The 18,182-nt window shown below is 54.2% G+C and overlaps 1 protein-coding gene across 8 annotated transcripts in view; it reads right to left on the minus strand.

Moving 5' to 3' along the window:
* Positions 1-18,182, minus strand: part of LOC146334010 (epidermal growth factor receptor substrate 15-like 1) — a 50,828-nt gene that overhangs the window by 18,632 nt on the left and 14,014 nt on the right. For 6 of the 8 annotated variants that reach the window (XR_014786431.1, XR_014786432.1, XM_084825235.1 and 3 more), the window contains exons 11-18: positions 16,420-16,582; positions 15,365-15,430; positions 14,739-14,824; positions 12,106-12,178; positions 3,011-3,172; positions 2,381-2,578; positions 1,638-1,802; positions 33-144 (exon numbers count right to left, since the gene is read on the minus strand). Coding sequence is in view for 6 of the 8 variants with exons in the window: in XM_084825235.1 (XP_084681361.1) it covers positions 33-144; positions 1,638-1,802; positions 2,381-2,578; positions 3,011-3,172; positions 12,106-12,178; positions 14,739-14,824; positions 15,365-15,430; positions 16,420-16,582 (1,025 nt within the window). In the remaining 2 variants the exon portion in view is untranslated. The remainder of the gene's footprint in view (positions 1-32; positions 145-1,637; positions 1,803-2,380; positions 2,579-3,010; positions 3,173-12,105; positions 12,179-14,738; positions 14,825-15,364; positions 15,431-16,419; positions 16,583-18,182) is intronic. The other 2 variants (XM_084825239.1, XM_084825236.1) reach the window with 2 other exon arrangements.

Consider the following 18,182-nt stretch of genomic DNA (forward strand, 5'->3'; position numbering starts at 1 on the left):
CCCAGCTTGCACCCCAGGACAGGATCACTTACTGCCTTTGAAAGGGTCTGCCCCTCGGAAAGGGTCCTCCGCCTGGAAAGGGTCTGGATGCAGCTCTTGGGCGTTGGCGCTGAACAGCAGGGCCTTGCTCCTGAACGGATCGTCCTGGTGGCACACGCGGAAGCAGCAGGATCAGAGCCACTGAGACACCCGGCAGGCAAGACGCTGGAATCCGCGAGCCCCGAGGAACCGCTGAGCCCAACGCCAGGTGGCCCACAGGGCAATCTGTGCGCCTGAATTCGGCACCCGGACAGCCTAGTGGGCTTCAGAGCTGGGGCTGTTTCCTCAGCGGCTTCTGAACCTCTGGCTAGGGTGGGATCACATCAGGACACGATTTCCTCCTGAGCAGGCTTCCAGAGGCACATTTGACGGGGATGACACGTCCAAGGAACCAAACGGCAAAGGGAGACATGCGGGAGCAAAATGCCGCCACTCTGGCCTCTGCCTGCCGCATCTCCCAGCCGTGGGCTCACGCCACAGCCCAATGCAGGGCCCGGGGGCCGCCGGCCTGGGCCGGCGCTGCAGAGCCTCGCGTCTGGGGGCTGCCGGCTGAGGCAGGCGTGCGGTCGGGGGCGGAGAGGGGCCGCTGCCACGGAGCAGCTGAGCACAGGGCTCCGAACCAGGCCGCACGCCCTGCCTCCACCCTGACTCAGCCGGGCCGCTTTGCGCCAGCCCCGCCCACGCCTTCAGCTTCAGCCAACCCCTCGCCTGGCGGCTCCAAGGGGACCGACTCTCTGGCTCCAGCCCTGGGAGATTTTCGCTGACTCCCAGCGGGCTTCCAGCCCCGGCGATGGAAGGTTCTACCTTTCAGAAGCCCCGGGAGCTCTAGGGACCGCCCCAAAGGCCCCCCTCCCCCCCCCGGTCCTGCCAACGGCGTCCTCCCTCGGAGGCCTTTCCCTAGCAGCCTCCACCTTTGGAGGCCAGCAAGGAGGGGTCCTTCTCTGTGGTAGGAGGGGTCCTTCTCTGTGGTAGGAGGGGTCCTTCTCTGTGGTAGGAGGGGTCCTTCTCTGTGGTAGGAGGGGTCCTTCTCTGTGGTAGGAGGGGTCCTTCTCTGTGGTAGGAGGGGTCCTTCTCTGTGGTAGGAGGGGTCCTTCTCTGTGGTAGGAGGGGTCCTTCTCTGTGGTGGGAGGCTTCCTGGAATGCCCTCCCTAGACCTGGCTGCCTGGCCCGCGCACCACCGTCGTTTCGCTTTTGAGGCTGGCTGGGCCATGCGGCTGGGCCATCTCATAGTGTGGCTGGGCTGCTCTGGCTCCCGAGTTCTGTTTTTTGTTTCCATGGTCCAATAATCCCTCTTTTGTCTGTCCCCGTCGTCTCATTTCCCTGGCACCCCACCGGTGTTTACAGGCGCGAGGCTCTTCAGTGCATAATGAGGGCTTCATCAAAGAACCGGGGAAGGGGAGCCCGTCGAAGGAGCGGCACAACTCTGGCCCAAGCCGAAGAGAGTGCCCCGGCCGTCACTTGGACCTGGGGCTGGCAGCGCCTGAGAGCCAAAGGGGGGTGGGCATGCCCCTTCTCTCCCCCACTCGCGCCCCCCCCTCATCCCCCAGCCACGCCCACCCAGCCCATGCTCCCCACACAGCCCTGGGCCGGGTCCTCACCAAGGTTCCAAACCCGCCCCGGTCCTTCTGGGGGTTCCCCTCAAGCAGATCAGCCAGGTTCGTCAGGCTGCCACCGTGCACCCCATTTAAGGCCTCGCTGTACTGGCCGACGCTCCGGTTCACTTCCTGGTGGCTCTCCTGCAACTGGGAGAGTTTGCTCCTTGCCTGCGCGAGGAGGACACTCACAGCTCGACCGCCCCACAGCTGGTGAACACACTCCTGCCCTCACCCCCCCCCCCCCGCCAATGCAATTTGGGCCACGCTCCCCTGCCGTCAGAGCAGCCCCTTGGCAGGCGTTCACGTATTCTCTGCTTTTATACAGCACCTCTGCCTTGCAAAAAAGCCGTCGAGGGGGCATGCAGCAATGAAAAGCAATGAAGCCTTAGAACAATTTTTAAGAGAAGAACGCAAGCAGCAAAGCATGAAAGTGACCCCATTCATAGAATCACAGAATCGCTTGGTAAGAGCGTCCGCCGAAATCTGGGAACCTTGCAAACAGGCCCTGCGTGCTGTTTTGCGAGGGTTTTGCCCTTCAAAACTGGGGGGGGGGCCTCCTTCACCTTGGAAAACACAACCCCTCCTTCCAAAGCATGACCAAAATACTTATTATTATTTATTTTATTAAATGTCCTAATTGCCCACCTGGCCAGTCACTGAGCGCAAGAACTCCCCAATGTCGAGCAGACGACCCTTCACCAACTGCAAGAGCCGGCATTTCGCCCTTCCCGAGGAACTAACATTACCTGGTTGATTTCTTCTTGCGTGGATTTCAGAGATTTGATGATGGTCTCCAGCTGCACTTTCCCGGCCTGGATGCTCTGCTCCAGTTGGGTCTCCTCCTGCTGGAGCCGGTTCAGCTCGGCTTTGGCTCGGCTGATGTCGTCTTCCTGGGATTTGAGATCCGATTCCTGGGATTGAATCTGCGTTTTTAACGACGAGATCTGAAACAGACATCCCGACAGCGTTCCGACTTAATGGGAAGCACCGCAGACGCGAGGCATGGGGCTGCAGCCACCCGCCGGTTCTTGCCTCGGCACCGGGAATCCGGAGGCAGACCGCTCCGGGACACGGGAGGCCCAGTCTAGCCATCACCGCTGAGAGCTGGGGATGGGTCTCCCCTCCGGGAACGCGCCCAGCCCTTTGTACCGGCACCCGCGTGTCCTGAGGCAGTCAGTTCCACAGGTCTTCTCTATGCCTGGTTCGAGGAGGCGCATTCCTTAGCCAAGTGTGTGGGACCTCGACTGCCATAAGCCCCAGCCAGCAAGGCCGACAGCCAGGAATCCTGGGATGCCGCTGCCCAAAAGGCCCAGAGGGTGCAGGGCACGCGTGGCGGAGGCCATGCGTTGCCCCCTGCCCTGCCCTGCCCCACTCACCACCTGTGTCTCCTCCTGGCACTTCTGCCTGACGTCGCTCAGCATGTCCTTCAACCTGGCCTTCTGCTGGTCCATCTCGTTGAGGCGGTCCTGGGCATCCTGCTTCTGGGCCTCCAGTTCCTGCAAGCTGCTCGTTTCCCGGTCCAAGTCGTTCTGAAGCTCCTGGAAGTTTAAGACGGCAACAAGGAGATGCGGAACTGCGGGAGAGGGGATCACGGGGGGAGGGGCTGGAAACCCTTTTCATCCAGGCTCCAAAGCCTGCAGAAGGGATGGGTGCGGACCACGCACCAGATCCTTCCGTGGCTTTATACGATGCCCCCAGGGGCGGCACCAAGCACCCACTGTCAAGAGCGGGGGAGTGGGGAGGCCTCTGCTGAAGGTGGTGCCAGCCGGTGGTAGCTTCTGCAAGGCCGCTTGCATTTAAAACAGTTAACAAGGGAAGACACTCGCCCACGAGTGTCTGATCCACTGGGGGCACCCGTTCAATCAATCGGGGCCTTCTCCGTGGTGGCCCCCTCTGTGTGGCACTCCCTCCCTAGGGAACGCTGCCATGCCCCCTCTTTGATGAGCTTCCACCACGCGTTGAAAACATGGTTGTTCAGGCAGGCATTTGGGCTGGGTTAGGGTATTTTTAGCAATATGCTGTTTTAATGTAGAATCGTATTGCTTTAAAACGGGTCGTATTGCTGCACATCGCCCAGAGTGGCCAGACGGGTGATTAAGAAATTTAATGAATAAATAAACTCAAAAGGGTGTTCACTGGCCAGTTTGCTGCTGCAGTCCAGTAGCCCTCCAGTCTGGAAGGAAATTGCATGCCAAATTACCCCTCGCAGCAGGACTCAACTGCAAAGCCCCCAACGTCCGCAAGGAGCGGCCGGCGTTGGCCTCGAGGTCCCTTGCTGTGCCGCTCCTTGCAGGAGACCAGGCAGCGGTGAACACCCCTTCGGCCAGAAGGTCAAAGACTCGAGGGCCTATGGCCGGAGAAGAGAGCCCTCTCCGCTTCGGGACGGACTCTGGCCCCCGGCATCCCGAAGGACAAAACGCTTGCAACTGCGAAGAGCGCTGGGCTGGGGAGGGCTGGGTTCTCCTGGCCCCCACCATGTAAGCCACCTCAGGCTCTTTGCAAGAGGAAAAAAGGCGGGGTATGCATGTAATGAAACGGAAAGGAAAACCGGGTCCTGCCCCGCCCCAGCAATTCAGCAGCAAACCGACGACGAGAGAAACTGGGCATGGAACAAAGGAAGGTGTCAAGACAGAATGGGGGAGGCTGCTGGGAAGGCCCTGAACTGACTATGGGGCCAGGCAAGTGCAAAGACCCCCTACCCATGGAATGGGCCCCTTCCAAGGACGAACAGCAAGGAACGTGACGGCAAGTCCAGCTTTCCGTTCTTGTTGATCCTGGGCAGAGCGGGCAGCGGAGGAATACCCCAAAGCTGTGGAAACATCCACCGCAGAGAAAAGCCCCACGACCGGCCGCCGCAGGATGCCGACAGATTGATTCGGTCCGCCCCCAGGAAGGTGGAGGGTGCTGCCCACGGGGCCGCCTGGCTGCCCTCTTCCACTGGGGCCTTCGACCGCCACAAACGGAGTGGATGAGCCCAGTGTCCTACCTCCAAACGGCAGGTCTGGGGAGACTCCCACAGGCCCTGGTTTGCACGAGGCTTCCCACTGCGCTCTGCAGCGAGGGCCCTCCAGAACCCCGTCGTATGCCGACGCTTTCCTGACGGATGGGGGGGAAGAGGCCCGTGCTGGACAGGACGGCCCCCCGGCCGGCCTCATGCAAGGAAGCCGGGTCTGTGGGCAACATTGCCCTGGCCCCACAAAAAAACATAGAGGGCCTTCCAGGGGTCACACACACAAACGCTGCCCCCCAGGTCCCCTGTGCAGATGGCTGTGGGAACACTGCTCTCCAGGTAAGCCCACTATCCCCAGGGGGCAGGGAGAGCTCGGGGAATGGGAGTGCCTCGTGCCGTGAGCCTGCGAGACTTGCCGGGGGGGCTGCAGCGCCTGGCGGGAGTCCAATCGAGGCACGCGAGGTCTGGTCAAAGAGGCAGAGTCGAGGCACGGCAGGCAGAGCCGGGGCGGATGCCCTTGTGCAGAGGGCAGACGCAGACAGCACCGTGGCGGCCCCCAAGGGAGCCCTGCTGGCTGAAGCCCCCTCATGCTAGCCTCAGCCGCCTGAAAAGGCCAACGAGACCTTCGCCCCGCAAGGAGCAGCCTGGACTGCATGAGGGCGGCCCTTGCCTGCTGTGGCAATCTGATCTCATTTTTGGATCAGGTCACCTCCCTTGTGGACTGTGGGAGTGCTGGGGACATCATATCCCTCGATTTCGGCAAAGTTCTCGATAAAGTGCCCCAGGATCTCCTGATGAGCAAACTAGCTAAGAGTGGGCTAGAGGAAACAACGATCTGGTGGATCCACAGTTGGCTACAGAATCGGACTCAAAACGTGCTTATCGACGGGACCTTCTCCAACTAGGGAGAGGTCATGAGCGGGGTACTGCAGGGCTCAGTCCTGGGCCCAGTGCTCTTCCACATTTGTATTAATGACTTGGAGGAGTAGGGGCGGGGAATGCTGATCCAATTTTCAGATGACACCAAATTGGGCAGGGGAGCTAATACTTTGGAAGACAGAAACAGAATTCAAAGTGATCTTGAGATTTGGATTCTGGGACCACGGGCTATACTTCCTGGAAGATGGGCTGTTGGCTAGGGATGGGTTGCACCTCACAAAGGCTGGGAAGAATGTGTTTGGCCACAGCATGAAGAACTTCATCAGGAGGGCTTTAAACTGAATCCTACGGGGAAGGGAGATGTAATGTTGGGGGTAACAATGGACATAGGCGCATGCACTGCAATGGAGAGAACAGCACTGATAGCGCCCAATAATAGTCTTCAGACACATGTAGGAAGAAAGCCAGACTATGAAGCACATGGTCTTCGATGTCTATATACTAATGCCCAGAGTATGGGAAACAAACAGAACGAACTTGAACTCTTAATACAAGAGGGAAATTATGACTTGATAGGTATAACTGAGACTTGGTGGGATGACTCTCATGACTGGAATACAGCAGTTGAAGGATATAACTTGTTCAAAAAGAACAGGAGGAACAGAAAGGGAGGCGGGGTTGCACTGTATGTGAAAAATACATATCTCTGCACAGAAATACAGGAGGAGGAGCTTGGTAGCCCCATCGAGAGCATCTGGGTTGAAATAAATGGAGCAAAGAATAAAAGGAACCTGGTGGTCGGAGTCTACTACCGGCCACCCAATCAAGGAGAAGCCAAGGATGAAACTTTTGAAAAGCAAATAGCCAATGTTTTAAGGAAGCATGATGTAGTAGTAATGGGGGACTTCAATTTCCCCGATATTTGTTGGGAGAGAAATTCTGCAAAACATGGCCCCTCCAGGAAATTCCTGACTTGTGTGGCGGATAACTTCCTCCTACAGAAAGTAGAGGAAGGAACTAGAGGATCGGCTATCCTTGACTTGATCCTAACCAACAGAGATGACTTAGTGGATAAAGTAGCAGTTACAGGAACTCTGGGGGAAAGCGACCATGTTGTACTTGAGTTCTTGGTTCTAAGGGAAGCAAAAGCCGAGTGTACTCAAACGCGTACCCTGGATTTTAGGAAAGCTGATTTTAATAAACTCAGAACAATGATCAGTAAGGTCCCATGGCAAACAATGCTAGCGAGAAAAGGAGTCCAAGATGGGTGGGAACTTTTAAAAAAGGAAATTCTCAAGGCACAATCACAAACAATTCCAACAAGAAGAAAAGGTGGAAGACAACAGAAGAAGCCAATGTGGCTTCACAAAAAGCTTAGGGATGACCTGAAAACAAAAAAGGACACATATAGGAAGTGGAAAGAAGGCCAAGTAACAAAGGAAGAGTACAGGCAGGTAGCACAGAATTGCAGGGATGGCGTCAGGAAGGCTAAAGCGGAGAACGAGGTGAGGTTAGCGAGGGATGCTAAAAACAACAAAAAGGCTTTCTTCAGCTACGTGCATAGTAAAAGGCAGAGGAAAGAAATGGTTGTTCAGCTATTAAATAAGGATGGCAAAATGATAACAGATGACAAAGAAAAGGCAGAGGTGCTCAATTCCTACTTTGGCTCAGTCTTCTCCCAAAAGAGGGTCTATGACCCCCCTGGCAAAGGCGAAGTACAGGCTGAAGGGGCAGGATTGCAGCTTGAGATCGACAGGCATATGGTCAAGGAACACCTCATTACTTTGAATGAGTTCAAATCTCCAGGGCCAGATGAACTGCATCCTAGAGTAATAAAGGAACTGGCAGAAGAACTCTCAGAACCGCTGTCTATTCTCTTTGAGAAATCATGGAGGACCGGGGAAGTGCCAGATGACTGGAGGAGGGCTAACGTTGTCCCTATCTTCAAAAAGGGTAAAAAGGAGGAACCTGGGAACTACAGACCAGTCAGTCTGACATCAATCCCTGGGAAAATTCTGGAGCAGATCATAAAGCAATCCATCTGGAAGCACCTTGACATCAATGCCGTGATTACTCGAAGCCAACATGGATTTGTCAAAAACAAGTCCTGCCAGACAAATCTGATCTCATTTTTTGATCAAGTCACCTCCCTTGTAGACCGTGGGAATGCTGTAGACATCATATACCTCGACTTCAGCAAAGCTTTCGACAAAGTGCCCCATGATATCCTGATGAGCAAACTTGCTCGAAGTGGGCTAGATGAAACAACTATCATGTGGATCCACAGTTGGCTACAGAATCGGACTCAAAGAGTGCTTATCAATGGGACCTTCTCAAGCTGGGGAGAGGTAACGAGTGGGGTACCGCAGGGCTCAGTCCTGGGCCCAGTGCTCTTCAACATTTTTATTAATGACTTGGAGGAGGAGGTGCAGGGAATGCTGATCAAATTTGCAGATGACACAAAATTGGGAGGGATAGCTAATACTTTGGAAGACAGAAACAAAATTCAAAGTGATCTGGATAGACTGGAGTGCTGGGCAGAAAACAACAGAATGGCATTTAATAGGGACAAATGCCAAGTTCTGCACCTAGGAAAAAGAAACCAAATGCACAGTTACAAGATGGGGGATACGTGGCTCAACCACACTACGAGCGAGAAGGATCTTGGAATTGTCGTCGATCACAAGCTGAATATGAGCCAACAATGTGATGTGGCTGCAAAAAAGGCAAATGCTATTTTGGGCTGCATTAATAGAAGCATCGCTTCCAAATCCCGGGAAGTACTAGTTCCCCTCTACTCAGCACTGGTTAGGCCTCATCTGGAGTACTGTGTCCAGTTCTGGGCACCACACTTTAAGAAGGATGCAGACAAGCTGGAGAGGGTTCAAAGGAGGGCAACAAAGATGATCAGGGGACTGGAAACAAAGCCCTATGAAGAGAGACTGAAAGAACTGGGCATGTTTAGCCTTGAGAAGAGAAGAGTGAGGGGAGATATGATAGCACTCTTCAAGTACTTGAAAGGTTGTCACAGAGAAGAAGGCCAGGATCTCTTCTTGATCATCCCAGAGTGCAGGACACGGAATAATGGGCTCAAGTTACAGGAAGCCAGATTCCGGCTGAACATCAGGAAAAACTTCCTGAGTGTCAGAGCAATACGGCAATGGAACCAATTACCTGGGGAGGTGGTGGGCTCTCCCACACTGGAGGCCTTTAAGACGAGGCTGGACAGCCATTTGTCAGGGATGCTCTGACTTGGATTCCTGCATTGAGCAGGGGGTTGGACTCGATGGCCTTGTAGGCCCCTTCCAACCCTACTATTCTATGATTCTATGATAGGCTGGAGCGCTGGGCAGAAAACAACAGAATGACATTCAATAGGGATCAATGCCAAGTTCAGCACCTAGGAAAAAGAAACCAAATGCACAGTTACAAGATGGGGGATACGTGGCTCAACCACACGACAAGTGAGAAGGATGTCGGCATTGTTGTCGATCACAAGCTAAAGATGAGCCCACAATGTGATGTGGCTGCAAAAAAGGCAAATGCTATTTGGGGCTGCATTAATAGAAATATAGCTGCCAAACCACATGAACTACTAGTTCCCCTCTACTTGGCATTGGTTAGGTCTCATCTCACTGGGTCCAGTTCTGTGGTTTCCCTTCTTCCCTTGGAGAAGAAGGGAAACCACAGAGTATGGCTGTCCTGAGTGTCTTCTGCTTCTCTAGCTGGCTGTATTCCATGGTTTTGTATCCAAGAGAGAGAAACCATGGAACACAGCTGGCTAGAATGGCAAAAACTCTACCTCTCTGTGGTTTCTCCCTCAAGAATCCATGGATTCTAGGGAAAGCAGTGGTGGATATGTCCAATCTCGTCTGATCTCGGAAGCTAAGCCCTGGTTAGTCCTTCGATGGGAGACCGTCTGGGAATCAGGCTTCCTGCAAGGAGCAGGGGATTAGACTCGATGACCTTTGACTTCAGCAAAGCTTTCGACCAAGTGCCCCGGATCGCCTGATGAGCCAACTAGCTCAAAGTGGGCGAGATGAAACAACGATCCGGTGGATCCACAGTTGGCCACAGAGTCGGACTCAAAGAGTGCTTCTCAATGGGACCTTCTCAAACTGGGGAGAGGGAACAAGTGGGGTACCGCAGGGCTCAGTCCTGGGCCCAGTGCTCTTCAACATTTTTATTAATGACTTGGAGGAGGAGGTGCCGGGAATGCTGATCAAATTTGCAGATGACACCAAATTGGGCGGGAGAGCTAATACTTTGGAAGACAGAAACAGAATTCAAAGTGATCTAGATAGACTAGAGTGCTGGGCAGAAAACAACAGAATGACATTTAAGAGGGATAAATGCCAAGTTCTGCACCTAGGAAAAAGAAACCAAATGCACAGTTACAAGATGGGGGATATGTGGCTCAAGAACACTACAAGCGAGAAGGAACTTGGAACTGTTGTCGATCACAAGCTGAATATGAGCCAACAATGTGATGTGGCTGCAAAAAAAAGGCAAATGCTCTTTTGCGCTGCATTAATAGAAGCATAGCTTCCAAATCCCGGGAAGTACTAATTCCCCTTTACTCAGCACTGGTTAGGCCTCATCTGGAGTACTGTGGTTCTGGGCACCACACTTGAAGAAGGATGCAGACAAACTGGAGAGGGTTCAGAGGAGGGCAACCAAGATGATCAGGGGACTGGAAACAAAGCCCTATGAAGAGAGATGAAAAGAACTGGGCATGTTTAGCCTTGAGAAGAGAAGACTGAGGGGAGACAGGATAGCGCTATTCAAGTCCTTGAAAGGTGGTCCCAGAGAGGAAGGCCAGGATCTGTTCTCGATCATCCCAGAGTGCAGGACACGGAATCATGGGCTCAAGCTGCAGGAAGCCAGATTCCGGCTGAACATCAGGAAAAACTTCCTGACTGTTAGCGCAATATGACCATGGAACCGATGACCTAGGGAGGTGGTGGGCTCTGCCACACTGGAGGCATTCAAGATGAGGCTGGACAGCCACCTGCCAGGGATGCTCTGCCTTGGAGTCCTGCCTTGAGCAGGGGGTTGGACTCAATGGCCTTGTAGGCCCCTTCCAACCCTATGATTCTATAATCTATAAATCAGTAGCATGGGCTGGATGTGCCTGATCTCATCTGATCTCGGAAGCTAAGCAGAGTCAGCCCTGGTTAGTGCTTGGATGGGAGACCGCCTGGGTATCAAGCTTCCTGCACTGAACAGGGGGTTGGACTGGATGGCCTTGTAGGCCCCTTCCGACCCTATGAGTCTATCGCTCCTATGCAGGATGCAAGGCCCCCGCCAGGCCAAGAAACAACACAAAGCCCCCCAGGCAGAGTTGCTTTTGCGATCGCCTGGAGCCTCCCCGTCCTGAAACGCCACGTTTTTCGAAAATTCTTGAGAAGCTCGACCGCTGGGATCGCTCTCCTCCCTCTGTTTTTCTTTGGCACAGTAAAAAAAAAGACAGAACGTGCCTGAGCGCCTTCCTGAGGTGTTGGCGAGCTGGCCCACCCTGCTGGGACCAGGCTTTGCTGCCCACAGAATCACAGAACAGCAGGGTTGGGAGGGGCCTACAAGGCCATCCAGTCCAACCCCTGCTCAGTGCAGGACTCCAACCCAAACGCACCTTGTCGTCTCCTCGCTCCCAGGCGTGCCAGGGGAGGAGCCTTGGGATGCACGTCATCTTCGAGGAGAATCAGGAGTCAGGCGAGTCCCTCTCTTGCATCTGCCTTGGCCTCTCCTGCCATGTACCTGGGCCTGGGCTGTTTCTCCCTCCTCTGCCTCCAGTTGCTTGAGCAGAGTCAGTAAGTGCTACGGCCTCTGGAGGGGGCAGGGGGGGACGGGCACCAGAGGTTTTCAGCATCCATGTGCTCGGACCGTAGGGGCCCTACCGGCTTGCGCCTACGTTGGAGGGCGCGTCGCCTGACTCGGTATCAGTATCCAGCATATTGGGATCCCACTCTGCCGCCTCGTTCCCAGGCAGGGGTCGGACGGGTGCACAGGGCCCCCCCGAGATAAACTCTGGCTTCAGTGCAAATCAGGCACCAGAGAGCAAGTGTGGCCTCTTTCCTCCCAGGGACTGGAGGAGGGACGTGTGGCAAGAAGGGCGCTGACAGAACTGTTACTGGGCCTCCCTCCCCAGCGGGCCCGGAGGTGAACAGCGACACAAAATCTATTGTACCGGCTCCCCTTCCCCATCTGGAATGATAGGGCAGGGGCTGTGTCTCAGTGGCTTTGCATACAGAAGGCTCCGGGTTCAATCCCCGGTGGCTCCAGGTCAGGCAAGACCCAGCCTGAAATCCTGGAGAGCCGCGGCTGCCAGGCTAGATGGACCAGGGTGGGGGTGGGGGTCTGACTCCATATAAGGCAGCTTCCGGTGTCCCTACGATGGCGGGGAGAAGAAGGGAAGCAAAGAAACGTTCATACGTCTCTCGCTCCCTTTTTTAAGGCAAGAAAGCTGAAAGCAACGGCATAGCCCTGCTTTTCGCCAGAAGGCCAAGTCTAAACCTGACTGGCTTCTCCTCTCTGGAGAGGTTGCCGCATCTGGGACCTTGGGACCCTGAAGAGGAGTTACGCCCTTGGCTGCCTTCTCCACTACAGGACAAATGAGAGGATGACAACACCCCGTCACATTACCTGGACTTCATTGGTTTTCTGCCGGATTGCTATTTCCCTCTCTCTGATGTCTTGCTCTAGAGAATATTTCTCTCTGCAAGCAAAAAAAAGGTTCATTCAGGACAGATACATCTGAAACAATGCTTCATCCAACCAATCGGGCCACAGCCAACAACATTAAAAGTGGTGTGACAAGCTCTCCATGGTAGCTGGGACATCTTTGGACATGTTTTCTGGGCCCTGGGGTGCTGCGAACAAGGAAGACCAAGCCAAATTCTGGTTTAGGAAGCCAGGATGAACTACTTCTGATTCCAACAAGAAAAAAGGCAGAAGACATGAAGTCGGCAGAAGAAGCCGACGTGGCTTCACAGAAAGCTTAGAGATGAGCTGAAAACAAAAAAAGGACACGTATAGGAAGTGGAAGGAAGGCCAAGCAACAAAGGAAGAGTACAGGCAGGTAGCACAGAATGGCAGGGATGGCGTCAGAAAGGCTATAGCTGAGAATGAGCTGAGGTTAGCAAGGGATGCTAAAAGCAACGAAAAGGCTTTCTTCAGATACGAGCATAGTAAAAGGCAGAGGAAAGAAATGGTTGCTCAGCTATTAAATAAGGATGGCAAAAAGATAACAGATGACAAAGAAAAGGCAGAGGTGCTCAATTTCTACTTTGGCTCAGTCTCTTCCCAAAAGAGGGTCTATGACCCCGCTGGCAAAGGCAGAGTACAGGCTGAAGGGGCAGGATTGCAGCTTGAGATCGATAGGCATATGGTCAAGGAACACCTAATGACTTTGAATGAATTCAAATCTCCAGGGCCAGATGAGCTGCATCCTAGAGTAAGAAAGGAACTAGCAGAAGAACTCTCAGAACCGCTGTGTATTCTCTTTGAGAAATCATGGAGGACAGGGGAAGTGCCAGATGACTGGAGGAGGGCTAATGTTGCCCCCATCTTCAAAAAGGAGGAACCTGGGAACTACAGACCAGTCAGTCTGACATCAAGCCCTGGGAAAATTCTGGAGCAGATTATAAAGCCATCAGTCTGTAAGCACCTTGACAACAATGCAAGTTTTCAAGGTTGTCCCAGAGAGGAAGGCCAGGATCTCTTCTTGATCATCCCAGAGTGCAGGACATGGAATCATGGGCTCATGTTACAGGAAGCCAGATTCCAGCTGAACATCAGGAGAAACGTCCTGACTGCCAGAGCAATATGACAATGGCACCAATTCCCTAGGGAGGTGGTGGGCTCTCCCACACTGGAGGCCTTCAAGACGAGGCTGGACAGCCATTTGTCAGGGATGCTCTGACTTGGATTCCTGCATTGAGCAGGGGGTTGGACTCGATGGCCTTGTAGGCCCCTTCCAACCCTACTATTCTATGATTCTATGAGTTCAAACCTCCAGGGCCAGATGAACTGCACCCTAGAGTTATAAAGGAACTGGCAGAAGACCTCTCAGAACCACTGTCTATTCTCTTTGAGAAATCATGGAGGATGGGGGAAGTGCCAGATGCCTGGAGGACTAATGTTGTCCCTATCTTCAAAAAGGAGGAACCTGGGAACTACAGACCAGCCAGTCTGACATCAAGCCCTGGGAAAATTCTGGAGCAGATTATAAAGCCATCAGTCTGTAAGCACCTTGACAACAATGCAGTGATTACTCGAAGCCAACATGGATTTGTCAAGAACAAATCCTGCCAGACGAAGCTGATCTCATTTTTGGATCAGGTCACCTCCCTTGTGGACTGTGGGAATGCTGTGGACATCACATACCTCGACTTCAGCAAAGCTTTCGACAAAGTGCCCCCTGATATCCTGATGAGCAAACTAGCTCAAAGTGGGCTAGATGAAACAACGATCTGTTGGATCCACAGCTGGCTACAGAATCGGACTCAAAGAGTGCTTATCAATGGGACCTTCTCAAACTGGGGACAGGGAACATGTGGGTTACTGCAGGGCTCAGTCCTGGGCCCAGTGCTCTTCCACATTTTTATGAATGACTTGGAGGAGGAGGTGTAGGGAAGGCTTATCAAATTTGCAGATGATACAAAATTGGGCAAGATAGCCAATACCCTCGAAGACAGAAACAGAATGCAACGTGATCTTGATAGGCTGGAGCACTGGGCAGAAAACAACAGAATGACATTTAACAGGAATCAATGCCTAGGCATTTGGAAAAAAAAACCAAATGCACAGTGACAAGACGGGGGATATGTGGCTCAACAACACTACAAGCGAGAAGGATCTTGGCGTTGTTGTCAATCACAAGCTGAAGATGAGCCAACAATCTGATGTGGCTGCAAAAAAGGCAAATGCTATTTGGGGCTGCATTAATAGAAGTATAGCTGCCAAATCCCGGGAAGTCCCAGTTCCCTTCTACTCGGCACTGGTTAGGCCTTATCTCGAGTACTGGGCCCAGTTCTGGGCACTATACTTTAAGAAGGATGCAGAAAAGCTGCAGAGGGTTCAGAGGAGGGCCACGGAGATGATCAGGGGACAGGACACCAAGCCCTGTGAGCAGAGACTGACAGAACTGGGCCTGTTTTGCCTGGAGAAGGCTGCGGGGAGATAGGATAGTGCTCTTCAAGGGCCTGAAAGGCTGTCACGGAGAGGAAGGCCAGGACCTCTTCTCCCCTCGCCCCCAGAGCACCGCGTTCCCTTACCTCTGCAGCTGAGCAATCTCCTGGCTGATCTCGTCCAGCTCTTTCATGCCTGTGAACTCCCCAGATCCAACAGAACTCGAGCTGTCCTGTTAAGAAGGCAACACGCCCTGTTGAGGCAGCCAGGTCAGCCCCGCTGGCTCGGGGCACCCAGGAGCAGACCCTTCCATCTCAAAGCAGGGCAGAGGCCAGCATCCAGCTGTCCACCGCCGACGGCAGCGCAGGGGCTGAACGAGCCCAGCCTCCCGAGCTGCGCAAACGCCCAGCAGGCGAGTGACCCGCGCAGAGACATGGGACTTCAGGCCAAACAGAGCGACGGAGCAGCGGAGGGAGGGGAACAAGACAAACGGGGCAGAAGGCATGGCATCCGTGCACCGGAGGGGGCCGGCAAGGCGCAGCGCTGCCCGAACCAGTATCCCATCGTCTCCGTTTCGAGCGCTTGTCTGGACTCCTCTCCAACTGACCAGGAGCAGCAGAACCCGTCCCCGCCTCCCCTGCCGCCCTGCCCATCATGTCAGGAGGCTCCGCAGGGCTGGGCCGATGGGGGACGCCCTTCCGAAGGGACAAAAGAAACGGCGCCGGGAGATGGGGAGGGGGGCTGCATCCCCTGAGGGGCTCCATTTACTCACACGGCGCACTTCCACAAGTGTCGGGATCTCAGTTCCTCCTAGAGAGGCCAAGTACCCCGAGAGAGTCTAGAGAAGGAAGCACAGACGGGCAGGAGTTCAGGCCCCTCTGAAGGGTCCCGGAGCGGGAAGCGGAGCACCAGAGCTGGGACAAGCCAGGTGGGGAACTCGGACCCCGCTTAGGCAGGCAGCCTACGGGGGGCCAGAGGCAGCGGCTGCCCGAAGCCGGCCCTGGCCCGGCCGAGCAAGGAAAGCCCAGGCAGAGACGGAGCAGCTTCCCTTGCTTGGGAGACAACCTATTCAGTGCCGAGGGATCTGACACTCTGGCGGGGTGCCCACAGACACCACTGTGCCCATGGTCACCTCCCTCGGTGCCCGCTGGCCTCCTGGCTACTCGTGGGGGCTCTAAAGAGAAGAGCGGGCTGCCTAGCTTCGCCGTGTTTCTGCGCACATCGCCGTTTTGCCTGCTGTGACACGGCAATTTTGCCGTGCTTTGCAAAGGCTCAGACTCCGCCTGCCTGGTGTGCCTTGGCCACGTCACCCCTCATAGAATCACAGAATAGTAGGGTTGGAAGGGGCCTACGAGGCCATCCAGTCCAACCCCCTGCTCAGGGCAGGAATCCAAGTCAGAGCATCCCTGACAGATGGCCGTCCAGCCTCGTCTTGAACGCCTCCAGTGTGGGAGAGTTTCAGCAGTTCACCTTCTGCGAAATCGGTACTTGAGCAGGACATTGCGGGTTCCAAAGAGGAGCTTTGCGTTGCACAGCTCAGACCACCTCTGCCTCGTACTCCGGTTCTCGGGCAAGTTAATGTACAGCCAGCCTCCCGCTTGCCTTCTGGGAAAGTGCTGCGGGACAGGCTACGCTCACCATGGCAGCCCTTTTGTGAACGGGCCCACCCGCCCGCCGCAGTGGCCCTTTTGTGGGAGCACCTACAACACCCTCTCAAAACACCGCATTTGCCCACAAGCCGAAAGGGGTTGGGGACTCCTGCTATTTTAAGGGGTTCCTTTTTCAAGTGGTCGGTTACCAGCAGCAAAGATGCAAGGGTCTGCTCACCTGGACAGGGACGGGAGTGGTCCTTTCTGCCGGGGGAATCATGTCTGGCAGCAGCACCTGTGGGGGGTCGACGCCTTTGCTGACCTTCTGCTGGATGAGGTACATGGCAAGCGCAAACTGGTCCTTGTTGAGCTTCCCCATTTGCCGGGTGTCAGCCAGCGCCCTGCCAGAAAGAGGGCTTTTGCTTCACCAGATAATCCGGCCCGGGCGTGCGCCAAGGAGCGCCTCTGAAGGGCTCGGAAGGGCGCACCCTGGGAGAACAGCAGCGGCTTCTTCGCCTCCCCCCCCAGACCCACTACGCCCTCCAGATGTGTTGGACTAGCGCCCACAGGGGGATGATGAGTGCTGTAGTCCGACGAACAGAGCAAAAAACGCCCTTAGCAAAAGGTGCCGGCAACAAACGTCAAAGTTAAGGGAAACGGGAACCCCCACACTGTATTCGACAAATATCCTAATACAGCAATGACAAACCCATCGCTACAGAATGAATGCGCAGAGCCTAAAAACTATGACGGGACAGGCCAAAGACGTTTCAGCGCCAGGATTCATCAGTGGCCTAGAAGGACAAAACATGGCCAATCAAACTGGCAAAACATCACATCTGTTGACAGATTTCTGCACAGCAGGTTGAATTGCTTGGGGATGTGTTTTGGCGTCGTTCTATGCCATTGCATGGTTGGCCAGATGGGTCAGGATTCGTGCATGGAATTTCACCAGCTCTGTGATTCAGCTTGGGATATAAAAGGTTAAGGGAACCAGGACATGGAAGAATGGGCTCCAGTGACAGGAAGCCAGATGCCGGCTGAACGTCAAGAGAAACTTCCTGACGGTTAGAGCAATGCAACAATGGGACCGATATCCTAGGCCGTGGCAGGCTCTCCCACACTGGAGGCATCTCAGATGAGGCTGGACAGCCATCGGTTGGGGATGCTCTGACTTGGAGTCCTGCACTGAGCTGGGGGTGGACTAGATGGTCTTACATGGACCTCCCAACCCTGCTATTCCATGATTCTATAGGGACGCTCTGACTTGGATTCCTGCATTGAGCAGGGGGTTGGACTAGACGGTCTCACAGGCCCCTCCCAACCCTGCTATTCTATGATTCTATAGGGACGCTCTGACTTAGAGTCCTGCATTGAGCAGGGGGCTGGACTTGTCGGCCCCGTCCAACCCTGCTATTCTACAATTCTACAAGGCAGACCGGCCCTTCACGCGTGGCCTCGCTGTGAACCGCCTAGAGAGCTTTGATTATTGGGCAGCGCAGAAATGCAAGAACATCAATGAAATGCTCTAGGAAAGTGGAGGAAAAAGGTATTTTATGCCTTTTCCGTCTACACTGTGAGCTGCAGCTTGCCTGTTCTGATGACCATGTTCCCAAGCAACTGGGGAGCCCGGGGGCATTTCGAGGCTGGGCAACTGGGGAACCGTACTTTGCCAATTATTGTTTGCAGCCGACTTGGGATGATTGCACTTCCAAGGTACATGGATGGGTTTATGTGGAACTCCCTCCCTAGGGAACTCCGCCATGCCCCCTCTTTAATGAGCTTCCATCGTGCATTAAAAACGTGGTTGTTCAGGCAGGCATTTGGGGTGGGTTAGGGTATTTTAGAAAATGTTTTTATTGTAGAATTTTACTGTTGTAAACTGTTTTATTGTATGCTGTACATCGCCCAGAGTGGCCGGGTGACCAGCCAGATGGGCAATTAATAAATTTAATAAATAAATAAATAAATAAATTCAGCCCTGCATTGGCCCCAGGAGCG

Source organism: Heloderma suspectum, chromosome W (assembly GCF_057233095.1).
Source record: "Heloderma suspectum isolate Gila_16-S chromosome W, 16-S_ref, whole genome shotgun sequence".
Taxonomy (NCBI): Eukaryota; Metazoa; Chordata; class Lepidosauria; order Squamata; family Helodermatidae; genus Heloderma; species Heloderma suspectum.